Below are 22,037 nucleotides of genomic sequence, written 5' to 3' on the forward strand. Positions count from 1 at the left end.
TCCACCCATCCAAAAGATCCTTCAAAACCACCTCAATCATCTCCATGATAACTTCCCTGAACAAACACAGCAAACTCTCTTGGTTCTGCAATACCTCAAGCACTTATCTCTGTCATTCATGAAGAATCTGATTATAAACTACTTGGCATCATTTAACTTTTCTTAGGTATATGACTTGTCTCCCCAACTAGACTGCAAGGTAAGCTTCTTTAGGAAAGGGATCAATCTTGTACAATTCCACAGTAACAGTCATGGCTCTATGCACTTAGCAAGTAATCAGTAAACGTCTGAATGAAGTAAAAAACAGGAACTCTGAAGATGGTTTTGCCAAATCATTTTTAGACTGTTCAAAGTTTACACGGCTAGTGGCACGTGCATCATTCCTGAAATTTCCAACTTATTTTCACAGCTGAAATTATTTCATGCTGGAAGCTTGGAAATGGGTCAAATTTCATCCAAACAAAAACCTTTATATAAGCAAAGTGTGGAGTCCTAGAAGCTTGGCCACCTTGATTTGAGCAATTGTTGAGATGGACACATTATGGCCTGCATCAAAAGAATCTAACCAGTCCTTTGGAGCTTCCTTCTTCTTCCAAGAAAGGTTTACAATTGAGTTATTGCTTCAAGATTGAAGTACTCCAAGGACTTGGTATTTTGCAATTGGAGGTATTCCCTTTCTGGACATAAAGCAAAACTCCTCTACTAAAATCACACTCCAACACCTTATCATAGAATAGAAGTGACCTTGATATGGAAGTGACTCTCTACTAAAATCTTATCCTACCAATGCTTCATTACAGCATGGAAGTGACCCTCTAAGTTTACTCCACGTATTGCGCGAGTTTTGGCGGGTCCTGACAAGATGGAGAAGCTTTGAGTACAGGCCTGGTGGTGAAATAAATGTTTGCTGTTGAAGGATCAGTCTACTTGAATTTTTTTTAGTCATGACAACTTTCAAAATCAGTTATTCTTAACCAAAAAGTTCATATTTTCTGGGCCACAAAAACAATGCCTACTAACATTATCATATGAAATCCTAGCATTGGGACCCATCAACATGTTTATTGCTTTCATGGGATTCTAGTAAATTTCCATCTCATATTAACTTGTGCCTTGTTTTGATGGTCCAAAAAAAATGCCTGCAAAGACTATAAATTAGGCCTGGGTAGCAGTGTCTTGTTTGCTAAAGGATAATCAGCAGAGTACACTTTACCTTCATGTAAATTCTCTCTGCTTTAAAATGGAAGCAGACAGAAGCCTAGCAGGTCTCTACAGACCTTTCTCCCAAAAGCATTACTTTTGGTAAAAAGGTCTCTACAGACCTTTCTCCCAAAAGCATTACTTTTGGTAAAGGCAGAAAGATGTGTCTCCAGGGGCAAGAAGTATTTATTTCAGGAATGAACAGTAAGTAATTGTTCAATCTCCCTCAGCCTTCTGCTCTGTTTCAGCACAGACTGCAGCTGGTGCTAAATTAAGGATAGAGGGTTCATTATATGCTACTGTCCATTAGTGACTGGGCTGAGCTCCAAATTAATTTCAATGAGGTTATCAGTCACCAGGGAGAGCTGGTGTAGAGGTAAAAATTTTTGGTCCTGAAAATAAAAGTTCTTTTCTCTTTGGCCAAAATGTGGTATATTTGCCCAGAAATTATTTTTTATGGTCATGATTTACAAATATCTCTTGCCAAGTCACTCAGAGGACATAAAACAAAAACCAACCTAAGTTACCCAGGTAATGAAAATCATCATCAAAAATTTTTTCAAGATGTGTGTTAGCTTTTGACTTCATTTTAAAATCTGCGATATTTAGGGGCAGCTAGGTAGTGCAGTAGATAGAGCACCAGCCCTGCAGTCAGGAGGATTTGAGTTCAAATCTGACCTCAGGCACATAACACTTACTAGCTATGTGACTCTGGGCAAGTCACTTAACCCCAATTGCCTGGCAAAAAAAAAAAATCTGCAATATTAGAATATGTTCAATTGTTCTAGATCAATTTCTGACGGATTCATCTAGGTAAGAGAGATGATCTACTTCTAGTTTTAATATCTCAACATTGATGAAGTAAGCCTACTAGGCCCAGGATGTATTTCTGTGATCCGCCTGAAGCAATAATATCCCACATGACAAAAGGGAAAAGCAGCCGTCTTCACTATTTTACAACTAACTGGATTATTACTTTGGTATGTGTCAATAGGTCCCTGATGATTAATAGTGAAAGAAATAAAAGAGAAGGTCCAGAATCAAGAAAAGTTAATTCCTACTTACTTGAACATTTCATTTCTTTCTATAGTAGCAAGCCAGAAGCTATAAGCATTTGCATAATAATTACAAGTCCCACGGCCATGGCATTCAATGAAGGGTGCACTTCTAAATTCTTCCAGACAGGAACCAGGGGATGCTAGAGCCTGGCCAGAACCTTCGGCACCAGCGCTGGTGTGCTGGAAAACAAATTAGAATTTGTCAGAGAGTTGCCTCTCAAATGAATATGAGATTTGTCATAACTTAGGGAGGGGACAGGACAGTTACATTAGGAAACTGGTGCCTCTCCTTGTCTCATGTGGTGACTACTGAACACATGCTAAACATGAACACCACAACAAAGACTTCACAGGCTGCTATCTTGGACTCATTCTCTCCTTTCCTGGCCACAAAGCTAAAAGTTCAGTATGGAAGGAATCTGGGTGTGCCTCTCTTTGCATAATAAATGCATTCCTAAAAATTTATATGAATCAGATTTCTATAAATAGAATCACCTTTTCAATTAAAAAATCCATAATAATTACTTCTCTAGAATAAAGAATAATTTTCCCCTAAAGTTATCCATTTATTAAGTTTGGATTTTTATCTATTTGGTTAAGAAAGCAAAGTACTAAAAGATAGGAGCACATTTATTTTATTTAAGACAATGTTCTCTGTTCCTTATTCTACCCCAAACTTTTTCTCCCCCTCATTTCTTCCATTGGTTTTTAAAGCAAATAGGAGTAACACACAATCATAGAATTTTAGAGCCAGAAGGGAACCCAGAGAGCATCTACAATAACCCACTCATCTTACAGGTGATGAAATCAAGTCCCAGAGCCATTAAATGGGTTTGGACTTGAGTTGAGGTTGCTTGACTTCCAGCTTAATTCTATAATTCTATTTCCATTACATTTCACTGCACAGGTAAGGTACACAAACAAAGAAGAATTGGGTAATTCATGTCAAAAATACCTACTAACTCCAAGCTTCCAAGTTCTTAAGACCAGATTCCTGGCTAAGTATGGTATGCTATCAATTTAGTTTTCTTAGGTCTGAAGCAATGTAAGATTAACAGCCATAGAAACCTGGCATCTGAGGGGCATAATACCCTTCCTCACAGCATTGTAACTGCCCCTTGTGGACTAAGTCATCTCTCTGAAATGGCATTTTACTAGAGAATGGGTGAAGATGACACTGCCATTATAAATCACGTAGGGTTTTATGGACTAATATTGTGAAATGGTTAGCTCAGAAGGGTAATTTGATTCCCTAGGCAGACTTAGACTTGTGTACTGTGAAACAAAGACTAGTCAGCCCACACCATTTTGGAATGACTTAGCACAAGGCAAGAGGCTAATGCTGTCAGACTCAGCAGTAATTGCTTGTCATATGGAGTGATCTCACAAGGAGTTTATCTCTTCTCCAAATGATTTGTGGCTTATTGAGGTTGTGCCAGAGATAGTTTCTATGGCTCAAGAAAACCAATTGTTAAATTTTCAGTGTAACCATTTACACCTCAGAAATCAGCAATGTTACAAATCAGCACTTGTTTTATTATTTGGTTGCTTGTCTAGGCCCAAGAAAGTGATGGAGAAAATGTTAATAATGCAAATTAAACTTAAAAGTATGTCATGCATTCTTGAAGAGCTGCTTGTTAAACATTTACTAGCACACTCCTGCTTAAGATCTGCATGTCAAATGAAGTCCAAGAGGTGGGGCTTATGGAAGTAGTTTAATTGCCAAGTCACAGTTGAAAATGAAACACCCTCGATAGTTTTCACATCAAGAGAACTAGAAGAGTATGATGCATGCCTACAAAATGTACCTCAGTGCCATGCGCTGTCAGAGACAGAATGTTGGATTGGATGGATCATGGGTCTGGCCCAACATGGCTTTTTAAATTTTCTCAATATATCAGAACAGATATCCATTCAGTTAACTAGTTTTCAAATTCATTTTCTCCCCACCAGGACAAAACCAATTTACCAGAAGCAAATAGTCAGGGTCAGGTTGAATATGAAAAGTATAACATGGTTTTTCATTTACATGATGCGGATCATGACAATCATGGGAACAATAATAATAATGATAATAATATCCAACATTTATATAATATTTACTGTGTGCCAAAGGGAAGCTAGGAGGTATAGTAGAGAGAGTATTGGGCCTGGAGTTAGGAAGATTCATCCTCCTGAGTTCAAAATTGTGTTACCCTGGGCAAGTCACTTAACCCTGTTTGCCTCAGTTTTCTCATCTGTAAAATGAGCTAGAGAAGGAAATGGCAAACCATTCCAGTATCCTCACCAAGAAAACCCCAAACGGGGTCACAAAGAGTTGGATGAAATTGAAAAACAATTTAACAACATGTGCCATGTACTGTAGTAAGCACTTAATATATTTAACTCAATTGATCCTCAGAACAACCCTGTGAGATAAGTGTTATTATTATCCTCATTAAACAGTTGAGTAAACTGAGGCAAACAGAGGTTAAATGATTTCCTCATGGTCATATAGCTGGTGATTATCTAAGGCTGAACTTGAACTTGAATCTATGTGATTCCAGCCCAGAACTGTATCCACTGCACCATCTGAATGCCCTTAGGGTAAAACATGCTTCTTGAACTAAGCCATTTCCCAGGTTAGTCACTTTAGGGCTTCCTCCTGATCACACGGTGGAGAAGGAGCCATATTATTAACTTTTCTACACCAGATTAGATGACCGCAGAGAATAACCAGGTGAAATTGCAGTTGCCCAGAAATCTGAGGTAATGTTAGAAGCCTACATAAGGCCTGGGGAGCTTCAGAATTCATTTCCTTTTTTATTCAGAAAAATTGTGTTTCAATTTCATCAATTGCAATTGGTTATATTCCTCTTTGAAATGCCCTACTTGGTGGTGGAGCTGAAAGAAAGAATCCTAGTTCTCATTGAAAAAGTGATCTGACCTTGCTTTGAGTCCTTTGGGCATCCTGTCAATGGAAGACCATTCTTGTATTTGAGCTGTGTGAATATTCTTTACAAACTCCTCATCCAGCTTCTAATTGTGATGGGATGAAGTTATTTCACTTTTTAAACCAACTTTACATTCCATACATTGAAAAAGAAATAACTAATGCTCTGCCCTTTCTCCTTTGAAGACCACACCACAGGAAGACACTATTGTGCCACCTAAAACAAACTGCAGGCTGGCATACTTTGTAGAAATGGCTACTGCTGGTCTTGAAACTGTGGCTAAGTCTGTAATAAGGTAAGCTGCTGACAGATATGTAGGCTTATTCTGATCTCCCGAACATCATTATCTCTATATGCTTTTGATTTTGGCAATCATGTTCGAGGCCTTTGTGTAAATGACAAAAGGATAGAGGAGACTAAAAAAAAAATCCTTTCCTGCATCTCTTTGCATCTTGTCTCTACTCACTGAGCTTAATTTTTTTTACATTGACATATATTCCATTTAGTCTTTATTGTGATAACAAAGTGAAAATTCCAATATTTCATTCAAATGAAAATTATACTTTTATTTTTTTTTTTAGCATCAGAATTCCTCCACAGTCTCTTTTGGAACCTTTAGTTTTTCTTCTTGCCTAAGTTAAGCATTAACATTCCAAATAGAGAAATATATACTACATTTTTGGCAAGGGTATATTAACCATTAAAATCCATGCAATTTTATCCTGTAAAAAAATTCTTATTTTATTATAGTCAATTCAGTGAATTCTACTGTGTTCAATCTGGTCAAAATGCAAAGAGAACTTTAATATTTAATTACTTGGACAACTTCTAAAAACACTGACGAGAAAAAATAATTACTATAGGGTCACTTCTTCTTTCAGTCTAACAACCACCTGATAAAAGGGCTGGGCTCATTGGGACAATATAATTCCACAACCTGTAAAATGTCACCACAGATAGGGCAGGAAGAAATGATTGCAAAGGACCCCCAGCAGGAAAGGCATTTGTGTAGAAAGAAAATTGTTCATCCCAACCTTTCAGAGGGAAGGTCAGCAAATACCAAAGAAAAGTTGGCCTGAGGAATTCAAGGATTTTATGGATTGAGGTAAATGTGTTCTGGATTGAGACTAAAAGAGACTGAAAATAGGAACAACAAAGTAAGTGGGGCCACAATAAAAAATATTCTCCATTTAGTGGTGTTTTTTTTTTAAAAGCAAAAGCCAAAAAAAAAAAAAAACAAGTCAAACAAAACTCAGTTGATTCTTAAGAGTATTCCCAAAGCAGGCAGAACTTCTTGGGGAAAAGATGGTTCCGTTCTTGTCTTTGTTCCACTGGTACTTCGCGTGATGCCTGGCACATAGTAGGCAATTAGTAAAGGTTTATTGAATTACTCTAGTGGTTTTGATATCATAAATAATTAAGGAAAAAAGCCAGTGAGTCATTCCTAGGAGGTATAAAACCCAGCTATTGAATGACAATCAAGGAGAAATTGGACCCAAAATAAACATCACTGAAAGACCCTCTACACAACTAGATGTGCTAAAATTATCTAGCAGTGTATTTTAGGTGTTTTCCCCAACTCATTCAGATTTTTTACTAGTAAGCAGCTGTGTGTCATATTAAAACTTACATATCTCCACATATTCCATTATCCTCTTTTCCTCTGGGGGGAAAAAAAAAAACAACACAAACAGGTTTTTAGCTCCTTCGGAAAGCTTATCATGTTGCTTATGCTGGAAACAATTCAACTGAACAGCTGAGGGCTGCAATTGGAAAGTGTGTAAATGTTTCTTCCATTTTCCAGAAAGATATTAGAGCTGTCTACTCCAGTCCTGAACCTCTAAAGGTAAAAGGAATGTCTCAGGCTCAGAGGCTTATGTCTTGAGCAAACAAACAACGGGTGCCCAAATGCAGAGTAGGTAAAAGCCTGCAGTGCCTTGAGAAATAGAACTAACAATAAGGGAAATGAGGAGTGATTCATTTGTTTTCATATCTGGAGCCCTCAGTGACCAAAATCTTACAACAATGAAAACAAAAATGTTGCTACTTACAGATGGATAGTGGGTCAATGTAGCAACGTAGCAGGAAAGATACAGTCCTCTACGCCACTTACCATAACAAAAGAATAGCCAATCCACAGGGATGACCATCCATTAGGGCACTGCGGTATCTGGATTGTTTGGCTGTGGACTGCCATCACCATGGCAGGAGCCTCACATACAGCACACCTGTGAAAATGAGGGGCAAAAAACATCAATACAGTTGATACAAAGAGCTCCTGCCTGTAGAATTTCTCATTTATTTTAGAACTGAATGGAATTTCACAGACCATCAAGCCCAACCCCTACCCAAAACCTGAACGATGTCTACAATGCAAGAAATGGCTGCATTTTTCAAATTCACACTATTCAAAGCTTTACTTATATAATACATGGTAACTGGTTCCAACTCACTGGAAGTAAGCAGTGTGAATTTCAATAATACAACTGTTTCAGGGGAATTTGTTATTCGTACTAATTGGGACTGAGCTATACTCCCTAGAGGCCATTTGTAAACCTCCAAGGATGGAGATTTCACTTTATCCTATTACTGAAAGTCTTTACTTACAGCTTATTGAATCATGTTATATCCATCACTGAGCATGCCATGACTACTTTTACAAATGCATGCCACTTATCTTTCAAAAATGAAACCAACTGCCTTCAGGCAACTTATTATAAATATGAATTTGGTTTGTACAATCTTTCTTCAAGATAGCAAGGGAAGAATATTTTAAACCTGAGCAGCCTCCTATAATAAGAAAAAAACACCTTGACACCAGGACTCAGGAAGAGTATTGTAACTGAATTAAAGTTATAAAGACACGGCCAAAAGGGGGAGTGGTGGGAGGGGAGTACAGACAAGCCTCTCAAACCACTGAGGGACTTAAAAATTTCTCAAGTTCAAACTCTTGAAATACACACAGGAATAAATAAAAAGCATATGTGGTCCTTAGGTTTGCTCAAATCTAAAATATTGTATTTATACTAAAATATTCTCATTTGGGGAAGTATATTTGTAAAGGTTGGTTTAAAAAAATTTTGTTTTTGAAAAAAATTAAATAGTGACAGTGAAGTAATTGCATTCAAGTCACAAATTGAACAAGATGTTAACAAAGCCGATAAATGAATATAAATGCTGTTAATAATTATACCTAGTTGTGCTAGAACATTTGCATGAAAATGCATGAAGAGTAGGTGGAGAACTTAAATTAGTCATTTGATTTTCAGTGGACTTTTGTGTCTGTGTGTGTGCCATTTTCTATTTTATTCACACAAATGCAGATGAATTAAAAGGTTTCATTGAAATTGGCCTCATACAGCTGCTGCCATCTGCTTGCCAAACAGAAAACAAGAAAACTGCAGGAGAGGGATGGTGCCTATATAATGTGTTTCCCTCAGTAATAAAGAAGTTGTCTGGGGAGCAGTTTTAGTAAACAAGTTGGATAGCTTGGAAGAGATGATGAAACCATAGAATTTTAGAACTAGAAGAGGCTGTGATTTAATATGGGACCTGCACAGGCAATGCCACCCATGCTGCCAACTCATCTATAAGTTATAGTGTTAGAGTGCTGCTTGGGAGTACTGAAATGTTAAGTGGCTTCCCAATGGTCATAAGGTAATGTGTATCAGAGACAGGATTAGAACCTAGGTTTTCTTGATTCTGAGGCTAGGCCTCTTTCTAGTCATTATACCATGCTGCCTCTTGGAAGGGACCTTACTGATATGGCCCCATAACATTACCTCATGTTTAAATTATAAGTTGTAATTTACAATTGTTTAAAATTGTAATTGGGAAATCTTTAACAAAATAAATAAAATACAAGAGAATAAAAATAATATTAATACGTGGTTTTCTAAGTCAATAAGAAGCCTGCAGAAATCCTTATGTAAGGTTAAGTGACTCTCATTTCCATTTGAGTGTGACTGATTTAATCCAACCACTTCCTTTTATACATAAGGAAACCAAGACCCATAAAGATTATTTTAATTTATACAGGGTAGAACTACAACTAGACCAATTTTTCCTTGATTCCTAGTTCAGTACTCTTTCCACTTAGCACCATTACATAGTCACTAATTTTCTGAAGATTTTCAACGAAGTATTACTCCAAAGGATAGGATCTGACTTCATCAACTCCAAGCAAAAAACAAGCAAAACCAAAAACAAACTTAAGATTACATTTTCTTTGTTTGTGTGTATAGAACTCTGGATTTTATATAAAGGTAATTCTCCCATTGGGCATTTGGACTCACAACGTAATCTTGTGAGAATGGAAAAGCCCTGGGTGATCTTTTTAGAATGGAAACTTCATGAAGGCAAGGACTGTTTCATCTTTGTCTCTGTATTAGCACATGCTGTTGTTGTTGTTGACTCCTCCATATGGGATTTTCTCGGCAAGGATACTAGAGTGGCTTGCCATTTCCTTCTCCAGTGGATTAAGGAAAGAGAGGTTAAGTCACTTGCCCAAGGTCACACAGCTATTAAGTATCTGTGACTGGATTTGAACTCAGGTCTTCCTGACTCCATACCTAGCATTCTATCCACTGAACCATGTAACTGCCTCTATTAGCACAGAGTATGAGCTTAAGAAATGCTTGCTAAATGGCGTAATTGATATTAATCCTAAAACATTGTTAGATAAAAATGTGAAAACTATAGTGAGTAAGAGGTAAGTAGAAACTAACAGCTATGCTTACTACATGGAAAAACAATGCATTTGTTTGAATTAGGAATTCTGGTCACCTGCTGTGTCTATAAACTGTCAACCTTTAGACTGACTCATAGAACTAGGCAATCAGAACACTCTAAAAGAAAATATCACAGGAGCCATGAGGTCTTAGCACATTTAAATAATATCTAAGATGTTTATTATATAGTATATAAACATATGTATACATATATACATATATCTATATGTAAAGATAGATGGATGGATGGACAAATTGATGAATGGATGGATGGATAATTCACAAATGATGTGAGAATCACTGAAAATAAACAAAAGATATTTTTAGGATAGGGACTATATCCTTCTTATCTCTGTATCTCTCCCCAGGACCTACCACAGTTCACCACTCAGAGAGGGTGTTTCATACATTATTTTTTTAAATGGGTGTTGTTGAATTAACAACATACTGTTGTTTGAGAAACCCATAGAAAATGAGGCATTTAAGAATTTCATCTTCTTTGAAGGGAGGGGCTTTACCTCATAAAATTCTCATGGCTGGGGTTCACCTATCAAAACTATGAATTCACTGGGGCCCTTATTAAATAGGTATTGCTATAAAGAAGATTGACATAATAGAGTTCTGGAGTTGAAATGGGGTTCAAATTCAACCTCTGATACTTCATAGCTATATGACCTTGAAGAAGTCACTTAATTTCTAATGTGCCTCCAACACATCTCTATAAATAATTATCTACTAAGCCATTGATAGTTGTTAAGGCAGTATTCACAGTGGTGAAGGGTGTTACTATGCCAGGAGTACCCCAAGCTGATGAAGTAAGAGACCACATATTTGCATAATGATAACAGGGTTTTTTTTAAACATTACTATTGAAGAAAAACAACATTTAAATTAGTTTTAGGTTTGTGTCTAGTGAAACAGGGATGTTTCTGAGTATGGGGAGCTTTTAGAACAGGGGTGGAGAACCTGCTCTAGAACTAGGGTAGTAAATAGATACTAACTGACCTAAAACGTACAGTATTAGAGAAATGAAACAGAGACCATGAAGGTTGCTTCTTTCATATTTTGAGTGTCATATACCTCATTCTTTTTCTATGTTCTAAGACTGAGAAAACTGATTCATTCAAAGTATAAGAAAAAATGAGAAATGTAGCTGGATAAAGAACTAAGAAATATTCCGTTATATAATACATTCATACCTATCACCTGGTAGAAAAAAAAAGCTTACTAGCTATTATGTGTTTCATGATTTATTGGAAAATGTTTCCCTTTTTCTTTCCTTCCCACAATACAGCATGACTATAGCTTTTTTTCTTGAAATGTGATCTGCGTCTGACTTGTCTCCAAGAACAATCAATCCACTGACACCATAAATTGACCACATTCTAAAAGGTGCTAATCAGTGGTGCTCCTATGTCAACTAGAAATGCTATTTGATGGTGACCCCAAGCTGCTTCTTTTCACTCACTCTGAGTAGACAGCTTTAAATGAACCTCTGATACTACCCTATAATTTACCTCAAGGAGCTAATTATCACTTAGAAACTTAAAAAAACAAAAGGTTGGCCATTTTTCCTCTTTCAATACCCTCTTACTGACTTTTACCATTATTTCCTCAATATGAAAAAAATGCAATTTATTCATTTGTTGCTTGGCCAAATTGGTTTACAGGTTTTCTGTGAACTCTTACTAGTGCTGAGGAGTCAACATTTAATTTGAAGGAAAGGAAGAAAATAAGATAGAAGGACTCTGACCCAGATCCTTTTTATGCAGAATTTCAAACCTGGGAAATGATTGCAGATTTTGAGGCATATTGTCAAAAAACTTTACTGTGCAATCATTAAATGTAGAACCAGAATAGGATTATCTTTGTGGAGATTTTTTGGAGATGTTTCAATTATGAGAATATGATCAATCAGGCTGAAGTAGGCAGTATTCAGGCAATACCTTTTTACTAGAGCCTTTTTACTACTACTTTACTTTTTACTACTTTACTAGAGCCTTTTTACTACTACTTTACTAGAGGAATTGAAAGAAAGTTCTAGAATAAGAGTTCCAGTCCAGAACTTTGTCTCTAATTTGTCTTCAGAATTTTACTTATGCTGAACATAGGGGTAGGGATAGCAGAACTCCCAGGTGAGGAAATTCCTTCTTATCAAGCAAGGAGGGTATCTTCTCCAAAACTAACCCAAAGTCTTAAAGGGTTGCATAAAGCTCTGAGAGGTTAAGTGATTTAGCCAAGGTCACACAGCTAGTATGTGTCAAAGGCTTCTGTCTCTAACACTCCATCCAGTATGCTACTGCTGCCTCTGTTCTGTATCTTATTTATTGAAAATTAAATAAAGAGAGAAATAAAGAGGCTTGTGGACAAAATGATTCGAGTGAACATCCATATAATGAAATTTTCATAACCAAAAATCCAACACTCAGTCCTGACATATCCAGCAAACGATCTAGCAAAGAATTAAGCCCTTTACCAAACAGATAGTTCCCTCTTGCCCCAAGCCAGAGAAAAATCTGCAATTTCATTTTTTTCACACTGAATCATCAAATGCTCTACCCACCTACTAATAAATGGCCTAATATTTTCACCAGAAATGGGTGCCATAGACATTGGCATGGGCTCAGGAGTAGACAACCAATAGGAGTAGTCATTTCTTGATGCAAAGTTGCAAACATTGTTAATATTGCAGAAAAGGAATGGCATGGTACTGAATTTGCGTAGACAACTTCCAGCCGTACCTAGATGAGCAAAGAAAAAACAATATAGGTTTAAGAAAAAAACACAAGAGAAATGATTAAACTTGTCTATTTTAAGCTCCTCAGTGAAAGGAGTTGTGTGAATAAGGAAATGGACTACTTGTCCTAACCTGTGATTCTTAGGGAAAATATCAAGTTTCTTTTTCTTTTTTTTTCTTCCTTAAGCCTTTTCACTGTTGTTCCCAAAGTGGGCACTGGAATGATCCAGGAGGATGGTAGTAATTTGAAATGATACAATTTTTTTAAAAAAAAATACTAAAGGATTAAAGAAAGTAGATTTTCATGGGGGTCCTGAGTAATTTTTTTTGAAAAGGGGGCAGTAGGCCAAATAAGTTTGAGAACTCCTGGTTGTTGGCTTCTGCACAGATCTTATGTTCACTTTAAATTTTTGAGTAAAGTACTTAGAAAACTGTAATGTACTTTATAAATTGGAACTATTCTCATAATGAGGGAAAGCAGTTTTAAATTTTCTTCAATAATCATTCCATTACTGAAATACAATATAGCAAGATAATCATAGCCTCCAAAGTGTGAAGTTGAGTTAACATACACAAAGTACTATGTAAACCTATGTAAATGCTAGTTATTATCATTATCATTATTAACCATAGGATCATAAATTTAGAGCAAGAGAGGACCTTAAATCTCCTGCAATTACTTTCAACCCCCTCATTTTACAGATGAAAAAACTGAGGCTGTGAGATGTGACTTGCCCAGGTTCACACAGCTAATCAATGTCTGAGGAAGGATTCAAACTCTGGTCTTCCTAACTCTGTATCCAGCACTGTATCCAACATATTGCCTAGAAGCCCTTGATGATGTTAATCATCAAATAGACAGGAGTCACATTTATGCTGACACTCTCTTGAATTAGTCAGCAATCTTTCATGGAGAATTTTTGTTTTGTTTTGTTTTGTTTTAATTTGTTTCTTCCAGGAACTTTTCCTATATACCTGCATGATTTTTATCTCACGCTGGGCTTTAGTATACCAGGCTTATGTCAAATATAGATGAAGGCAACCTGCCATCTATCTATCTACCTATCTATCTATCTATCTATCTATCTATCTATCTATCTATCTATTCATCTCTGTAAAACCTTTATAGTATCAGTTGTCAATAAAGAATTCTTTAATAACAAGCAGTGTCTTCTTAATCACATCCTAGTTATACTCTCCCTAAACTTTTGAAACAACCTTATTCCACATATCTACAAATCCATAAGTGAAGGGAATTCTGAAGCTAGAATTTTTTTAAATTTACCAATATTAAATTGCTTTTTACTTTTTGGAATTTTTTTAATGCCTATTAATGCCTTACCCAAGTCCTGGCCATGTGCTCGTTCATTCCCTTGTACATAGAGCAAAGAATAGCCATGGTAGATTATTTTGGTCCCAGGGGGACACTGTGGATCATCTATGGTTTGACTGTGCCTGGTAACAAGGAATCCATGATCTACAGAGGGAGTACCCGGAGGACCCATTGAACCTGGCAGCCCATCTGGACCTGGTGGACCAGGATGTCCTTTTGGACCTGTAGGAAAGAACCAAAAAAAAAAATCATTCCATTTTCCTTTCACTGACTATGGCCCAACCCTTATAAAAGAGATCTATCAGACTTACACATGTCATCACCAAACATGTCTCTAACACTTAGTTTGTACTTTTTAGTACATTGCAAAGAGCAAGCTATAAACTTCATTTAGCCCTCCTGCCCACAGTGTTTTATTTTTCCTTTTAAAATGCCCTCTTTAAGCTATTTTTATTAGACCATCTGACATGTCAGCCACCATTCTCTACAAAGTTGAATTCCTGTATCTCATCCAAGGACTCTTGTTACTGAGTGCCAAAAGTGTCTCTTTTTGGTCAAGGAAAAAGAGGCAGAGCGTTATAGTGGAATGAGCCCTAGACAAAGGTATATGTGTTCTGGCTCTGCCACTTACTAACCAAGACACATACATAAGTGGTTTTGCCCCTCTGAGACCTAGCTTACACTTCTGTAAAATGAAGTTAATAACAACTGCACTAGCTACCCCACAGGATTGTTTTGAGGAAAGCATTTTGTAAACTGTAAAGTGATGTAAGAAACTGAGAAGCATCAGCGCCCAGTAGAGAAGAAAATACACTGGACATGGAATCAGAAAACCTGATTACCATTGCCAGCTCTGCCATATACACGGGCAAATCACTTAACTTCTCTGAGGCAGCCTCCATTTTCTCATTTATAAGACGGAAGTAACAATACTTGACCTATCCACCTCCCAAAGGGCCTTGTCATCTGTAAAGCACTACGTAAATATGAGTTATTATTAAGGCAAATTTGCCTACTACTTCCTGATTTTATTCCCTCCAGGAACTTGCTGCATGAATTACTCCTCCTCTCTCTTGAATCATTATGGAATTTCCCTAAATTGGATTCTTCTCCCTGGCTAAAAGCATCATTTAAAAACAAACTTTCCTCAATTCTATGATCTCTTAAACTGCCATCTTCTCTCTTTTCTTTCAGAAATTAATTTTTTCCAGAGAAGTACTTCTATTTCATTACCACCTAAGCACTCCTTAAAGTCTTGCAACTGGGCATCTACTTTCTCCAAGTTACTGTGACCATTCTCAAAACTCTTACTCAGAAAAACACAAAATCTCTTTTCAATCCTTATTTTCCTTTGACAACAGTGATCAGTCCTTAAAAACTCTATTTTGTCTTTCATGAGACTGCATTATCCACTGCCCCTTTACCAACTACTTTTTCTCATTTCTAAATGTAGACATACCCTAAGACTGTTCTTAACACACTCTCCTTCTGAGATCTCATGTTGTTAAAAGACCTCAGTCATCACTTCTACTTAAGTAACTCCGAAATCCATCCCTCTATCTGAATTCTTTCAATATCTCCCATATTTATCACCTTCATTCCATCCCTATTGCCACTATCAAAATCTAGGATTTATTTAATTAATTAGATTTATTCTCTGTCCAGCCTGGGGTTTTGTTTGTTTTGTTTTTTATTTTGTTTTGTTTTTGTTTTTTGTGAATGATGCTCCCTAATCCTGGGATGCTATTCTCTTACAGCCTGCTTGTCAAAATTCTACCCACTCTTCAAGAACTCAGATCCTCATCACAAGGTATGATCTCATCCTCTTCTGAGCAGCTACAGTCATTTATTTGTACCTCTCTTATTGCACTTAACCATATTTTGATTTTTATTCTAGTTCTGTGTACTTTTCTTATGGCCTCTTTAAACTGTAATCTCCACAAGGCCATGGACAATAACTCATTCATCTTTATATCCAGAAAACACCAACACACCATGTACTCAATAAAAAGTTGTTGAATTGAATATTTCCTGCCCAGAATGGTCCCAATTGAAGACAGGGTAATAGGATAAGTCTAGGACAGCTGTTGCTATTATCATCTTTAACACTTGGACATCAATCAGATTTTTTGACAGAAGTCTGCCATGTGGTAACCTTCAAAATTAGTTTTTTTCTTTTGTTCTCTACCTAACTTAAGACCAATAAGCCTTAAGGTCCCTTTTTTGTATTCTCACCAGCACCAGTGTTATTTCTATGTCCTAAAGAATTCAGATCATGTTTCTAAAATGATATGAAATGACATTTTAGCTAATTATGACATTAATATGCTTGTTCTCTGCTTTTTTCCCTTTCTATAATTGAAAGACATTTTTTATAATAAGGAAAATTTACTGAGAGTAAAGGACTCTAGCTATGCTCTTCCTTTATAGAGAATTTGTATCTATCTCTTGATACTGTGCCCTCCCACAAATATCAACAAGTTATGCATTTGAAAAACTACTCAGAAACTAAAAATTCTTTTCAAAGGCCTTCCACTTTTAAAGGCTATATATTGACACACACACACACAACTTTTCTAAGACTCTTTTTTGAATTCCCCATTTCCATTTTCTTTCAACTAAGTTAATTTTTTAAGTTCTGGCGTATGCTGAAACAGAAATAACACTGAAATATACTGTGCTAGTGAGAATACAAACAAAGAGATCTTAAGGCTTATTATCTTAAATTAGAAGAAAACAAACCAAAATTGATTATTGTCTTTCCTGAACTCTGTACCAGACTCCTCCCCCATCCTTGTCTGCTGCCTTGCCATCTTGCAGAGACTTTCATTCAAAAACCCTCCTCTCCTGATTGGTGACTCCCTCCCTAGTACCCCCATTTTGGGAAGGACCCTAACCATGTTTCACTTCACTAACACATGTACTCTCTCTCCAGATTCTTTGTCCTGGCCATCCTGGAGAAACCTCTGCTTTGAGGCCCTCCTCCCCTGATTGGTGGTTCCTTTCCCAGGACCCCCTACATTTCCTTCTCCTTTTCTCCTTCTCTCCAGATCCTCTTTATGTATGATCTTCCCCTGTTTGAATGTAAGCTCTGTAAGAGTAGGGCTTATGTTGCTTACTTATCTTTGGATCTTCAGCACATGGCACAGTGGGTGGCACAGAGTAAATAGTTAATGAATGTTTTATCTATTGTTTTATCAACCTATCCATACTGTTCTATCACTTTTATTACTAAAGGTTTATATTGTAATACATCAGTATACCTACCAGGAGGACCAAAAGGGCCTGGTTCTCCTTTTTGTCCAGGTGCACCATCAAACCCTGGGTTACCAGGTGGTCCAGGAATACCCGCAGATCCTGTTACACCTAAATTAAGCAGGGGAAAACAAACACATGACTAAGTCATATATCTTTCCTTTGCTGAAGTAGCATAGATCATTATTCCATTGTGAAATGTCTGGCCCCAGATCTTTCCCCTTTCAGGGTGTCATGTATAAGGTCAAAATTGACCTGAAATTCCATCTACCAACTTTCCTTCCTTAATAGAATATGTGCTCCAACCAGAGTCAATCAACAACGGTAGCACTGACATCAGCAACAACAATAGCCAGCATTTAAAGTTTATAAAGCACGTTATGTGTTTCATTTCATTTGTTCCTTGCAGAGTATTTCCATACAGCATAGTAGGTTCATTCTGAGATAAGAGGCTACTAAAAGTAAAGGTTGAAGGAAAGATTTCTGGAGATTGTTAATATTCTATTAAGGCAGCCTTTAGCAAAATGGTGTTCTGAAGGTTTGACTTTTCTTCCTTTGGTGCACAAGAGGAAGGAGTGAAAACTTTGTCGACAGGGAACTCCTCTTCTATTAGTATAGATTATTAACTACCTCCTCAAGACGCCTTAACTCTGCCTTCCTCCTACTTTTGCTTTCCATCTCCTCTCTAAATGTTGTGTCTTCTCTCTTGAGAACATAAACTCCTTGAGGGCAGGAACTGTCTTGCTTGTTCTGTTTCTATTCACGGTGCTTAAACAGTGCCTGGCACTTAGTAAGCACTTAATACATTCTAGGTCACTCCTTTTTCCTTCCTTCCTTTCTTCTTTTCTTTCATTTCCTTCCTTCCTTCCTTCCTTCCTTCCTTCCTTCCTTCCTTCCTTCCTTCCTTCCTTCCTTCCTTTCTTTCTTTCTTTCTTTCTTTCTTTCTTTCTTTCTTTCTTTCTTTCTTCCTTCCTTCCTTCCTTCCTTTCTTTCCCTTTCTCTTACCTTGATCTATCATTAAAATGTGAAATATATCTCTGAAATGAGATTGGGGAAAGGTTGGCATGAACTCACTGAGTGTGCATTGATGAAGAATAAAACTCAGACACTGGTAACAAGTCATTATGGCTTCTAGACAATATTTGAGAATATTAATTCCACCTATGGATAATTTGGTAATGGAGTTAAATAACTTCTTTTATTTCTTTTTTCTGATCAGAAGGTAGTCAATTTGAATTGGCTTCCCTTTTCCTACAGTTTGGATCCAAAAGGACTCCCCTGGAAAACTCTGGTTGGTCTTAATAGAAATTTAGACTTGAAAAGAAAATTCATAACCAATTGGTCGTTTTTACAGTACACAGTTTTGTTTTTATATGTATTGGCTATAAAACGAAAGTCATGGAGGAGGATACAGAAATGGATACACATATACTCCCCAATATTACAAACACACAGACACACACACAGACACACACACATACACGCATACACACGCACACACAAATTTCTTACCTTGTTGTCCCTTAGGACCTGGAGGGCCTGGAAGACCTTTAAGCCCTGCTGGCCCCTCAGGACCAGGGATACCTGGCTCTCCTTTGATTAGGCTGTAAGGGCCTGGAGGACCAGGTGGTCCTGGAAGACCTGGAAGAATTAATAGTACAGTGAGAAATGTTTAACTGTCGAGCCTACCTACAAAAAGGTTAGGGCTAAATATAGCCCAAATATAATGATTTTCTCAAAACCTTAAAATTAGTTCTCCTAGAACTTAGATATTAAACCTTAACTTTCTTCTTCATTCTCGTCTCAGTTTTTGAGCTTCAAATCAGACAGGGTTTGGCAGGAATTTTAAGGTAATCTAGTCCAATTTCCCACAAATAAAAGAACCTCTTCTATAATATCCTTGAGAAGTGGTCGTTGGCTTCTATTTAAACATTTACAGTAGTGAAGAGCAAATTTACAAATCTAAACAGCCTAATTGTTACAAAGTTCTTCATTGTATTAAGTTGAAGTTGCTTATGCTCTTCCCAAGTCAGCCTCTTTTAGCGACACAGATTACCTAATCTTTCTTCCTTACAATAGTCATCAAAATAACTGAAAACACCGATTACAAACCTTCTCAAGTCTTCTCTTCTTTAGGCCACACATCCCCAGTTCCTTCCTCATAAAAGCTTCTAGATCTTTCACCATTCTAATTGTCTTTCTCTAAATAGTTCCAATTTGCCAATGCCCTTTTTAAAAATGCCGTGCTCAAAATTGAACACAATGATCTAGATGCAAGGGGACTATTATCTCTCTTGATTTGATATGACATTTCTTCTTAATTCAGCCTAAGTTTCAAGTTTAGCTTCTTTTAGTAGCTATGTCATATTGTTGACTTGAAGTCAATGAAAATTAGGTCATTTTCTTATGAAATTTTCATGTACTTGTTCAGATGATTTCTTAAACTTAAGAACAGAACTTTGCATATATTACTGTTTAGTTTTATCCTGTTAGTTCTGGACCAGAATTCTAACCTTATCACAATTTTAACCTTGATTTTGTCATGTCATATTAGCCAATCTTCACAAATTTTTGTCGGTTGCAAATTTAACAAATATTTTCTCTGTGTCTCTTTCAAATTATTTATAAAAATGCTGAACAGCAGAGATCCAGAAATAGAATCCTACCACATACCACATGGAGATCTGCTGATTAGGTCTTTATAACGGCTTTGTAACTGTTATTCTTAAATAATTTCCTTCATTTGTGCTTTATTTCACCATTTAAATATAAATTCCCTAATAGGAAAAGCCCATGTCTTGAGTTTCCTTTGTAGTCCTGTACAGTGCCCAAGACAGACCCTTAGTAAATGCTGGACTCATGACAAATGCCCCTACCTTTTGAACCTGGGAATCCCTGATCTCCTTGATCTCCTTTGAGTCCCTGAAGGCCAGTAGAACCTTTGGCACCTAGAAAGCAAAGAAAAAATATTCAAGTACAAAAGAAAGTCTTTTCTTTAAAACTTCCCAACATGAAAAGGTAATCCTTTCTACCCCAATGCCTCTTCATGGTATGGGAGCAACCTTGGGTCATCAAAGGCTACATAAGGAGGACACAAGCTCTTCTAGCATGTTCTACCATACATGAAAGGCTTCAGATGTATTCCTGGTGATGGGAGGTGCCTTCTCACTGAGGCCTACCATAGCTAAGTATGACAACACACATTTTAAAGGCAGAAGAGATCTTAGAGGTCATAGAGTTGTACTTGGTTATATTACAGATGAGGAAACTGAGGCCAAGAACCTTTTAAGGGCTAGCCCAAGGTCATATAACTAGCCTGTAAAAGGCAGAATCAAGATATGAACTTAGGTCATTTTACTCCAAATCCAATATTCTTTACATTATAGCTGTAGGCTGGCTATCAGGCTAGGATGAGTTCTTTGGCTCGAAATAATAAATAATGTTATGAATAGTAAAAATAAGTAACAAATAATGCTATTTGTGCCCTAAGGCAGCTAGGTGGCACAATGGAGAGAGTGCTGGGCCTGAAGTCAGGAAAGAATTTCTAAGTTCAAATCTGGCTTCAGACACTTACTAGCTGAACAACCCTGGGCAAGTCACTGAACACTGTTTGCCTCAGTTTCCTCATCTGTAAAAGGAGCTAAAGAAGGAAATGACAAACCATTCCAGTATCTTTGACAAGAAAACCTCAAATGGGGTCATGAAGAATCAGACATGATTGAAACAACTAACAACATTCGTGCCCTGAGTTTCTGCAAATGAATTTCTGAATTTTATCTATTTTGAAATACATGTTGGTTTTATGAAACACTGGCACTTCATTTGTGAGCATGTGAAGTATGATCATTATCTAGAATTCTGTTCAATTTTTAAGACTAAGGAAAATTCAGGGAACATATTTATTATGCTATTATTTTTTAATATTCACAAAATAGAAGAAAATATTATGAACTCTTTGGCTCCCATAATAAGCCATTCTTAATTAGAATCAGAAAGTATAATTTTGAAAATAATATAAAAAGATTCTAAAAGAATGTTATGGATTCAATGGAGTCAATGGAAACATCTTCATCTACATTGAGGTATAAGTGTAACAAGGTATGGCCCTGATTACAAGCAAAGAAATATGGCAACCTTTGGCTACCACAACACATGATCCTTTGGACTGAAAAAAATAAATAAACAAAATTGTAGAACAAGTCACCTAGTTCTTATGCTATAAATCTGCAAGTGCTACTTATTGCTAATTTAACTATGACTGGGAAAATTTGTAGAAATTGAAACAGAATATCATTCGACTGTTACTTACCTTGAAATCCTGGAACACCTGGAGGTCCCATATCACCCTTAGAACCAGTGATTCCTGGTGTACCACCAATACCCTTAGGGAAAAAGATGGAAGCAGTCATTGGGCAGGAGTTACTTGGCAGAGTTACAATAGGTTGCAGTAGGTTATACTGGCAAATAACCTACGAGAATCAGGAGGCTGATTTTTTTGCTCCCAAAATTCAAATTCAGTATTGTTTCTAAAATTAAGTTTCAAATGTTATTTGGAAAATGATATTTTGGAAGAGATGAAGAAAAGAAAAGAGGATGATATAAAAAGAAAGGAGGATGATATTTTGGAAGAGATGAAGAAAAGAAAGGAGGATGATATAAAAAGGTTGTCTTCTTTTTTAAAATGAATATCATGAATTTTAAAATATTGTCTCACTTTCTAGCTATTTCAATATGTATTCTATTTCCAGGTCATGGGTAATAATATATGAAAAAATTTACTGCTTCTTACAC

At 36.7% G+C, this 22,037-nt stretch overlaps 1 protein-coding gene across 1 annotated transcript in view; it reads right to left on the reverse strand.

The window, feature by feature from the left end:
• LOC114046110 (collagen alpha-1(IV) chain-like) overlaps positions 1-22,037 on the reverse strand; it is a 204,058-nt gene that overhangs the window by 2,519 nt on the left and 179,502 nt on the right. Inside the window, exons 44-51 of the mRNA XM_027866365.1 lie at positions 21,556-21,628; positions 20,123-20,194; positions 18,759-18,887; positions 17,259-17,357; positions 14,001-14,213; positions 12,485-12,662; positions 7,305-7,419; positions 2,266-2,438 (exon numbers count right to left, since the gene is read on the reverse strand). Coding sequence (XP_027722166.1) covers positions 2,266-2,438; positions 7,305-7,419; positions 12,485-12,662; positions 14,001-14,213; positions 17,259-17,357; positions 18,759-18,887; positions 20,123-20,194; positions 21,556-21,628 — 1,052 coding nt within the window. The remainder of the gene's footprint in view (positions 1-2,265; positions 2,439-7,304; positions 7,420-12,484; positions 12,663-14,000; positions 14,214-17,258; positions 17,358-18,758; positions 18,888-20,122; positions 20,195-21,555; positions 21,629-22,037) is intronic.

Source organism: Vombatus ursinus, unplaced genomic scaffold (assembly GCF_900497805.2).
Source record: "Vombatus ursinus unplaced genomic scaffold, bare-nosed wombat genome assembly UNPS02014781.1, whole genome shotgun sequence".
NCBI classification, from domain to species: Eukaryota; Metazoa; Chordata; class Mammalia; order Diprotodontia; family Vombatidae; genus Vombatus; species Vombatus ursinus.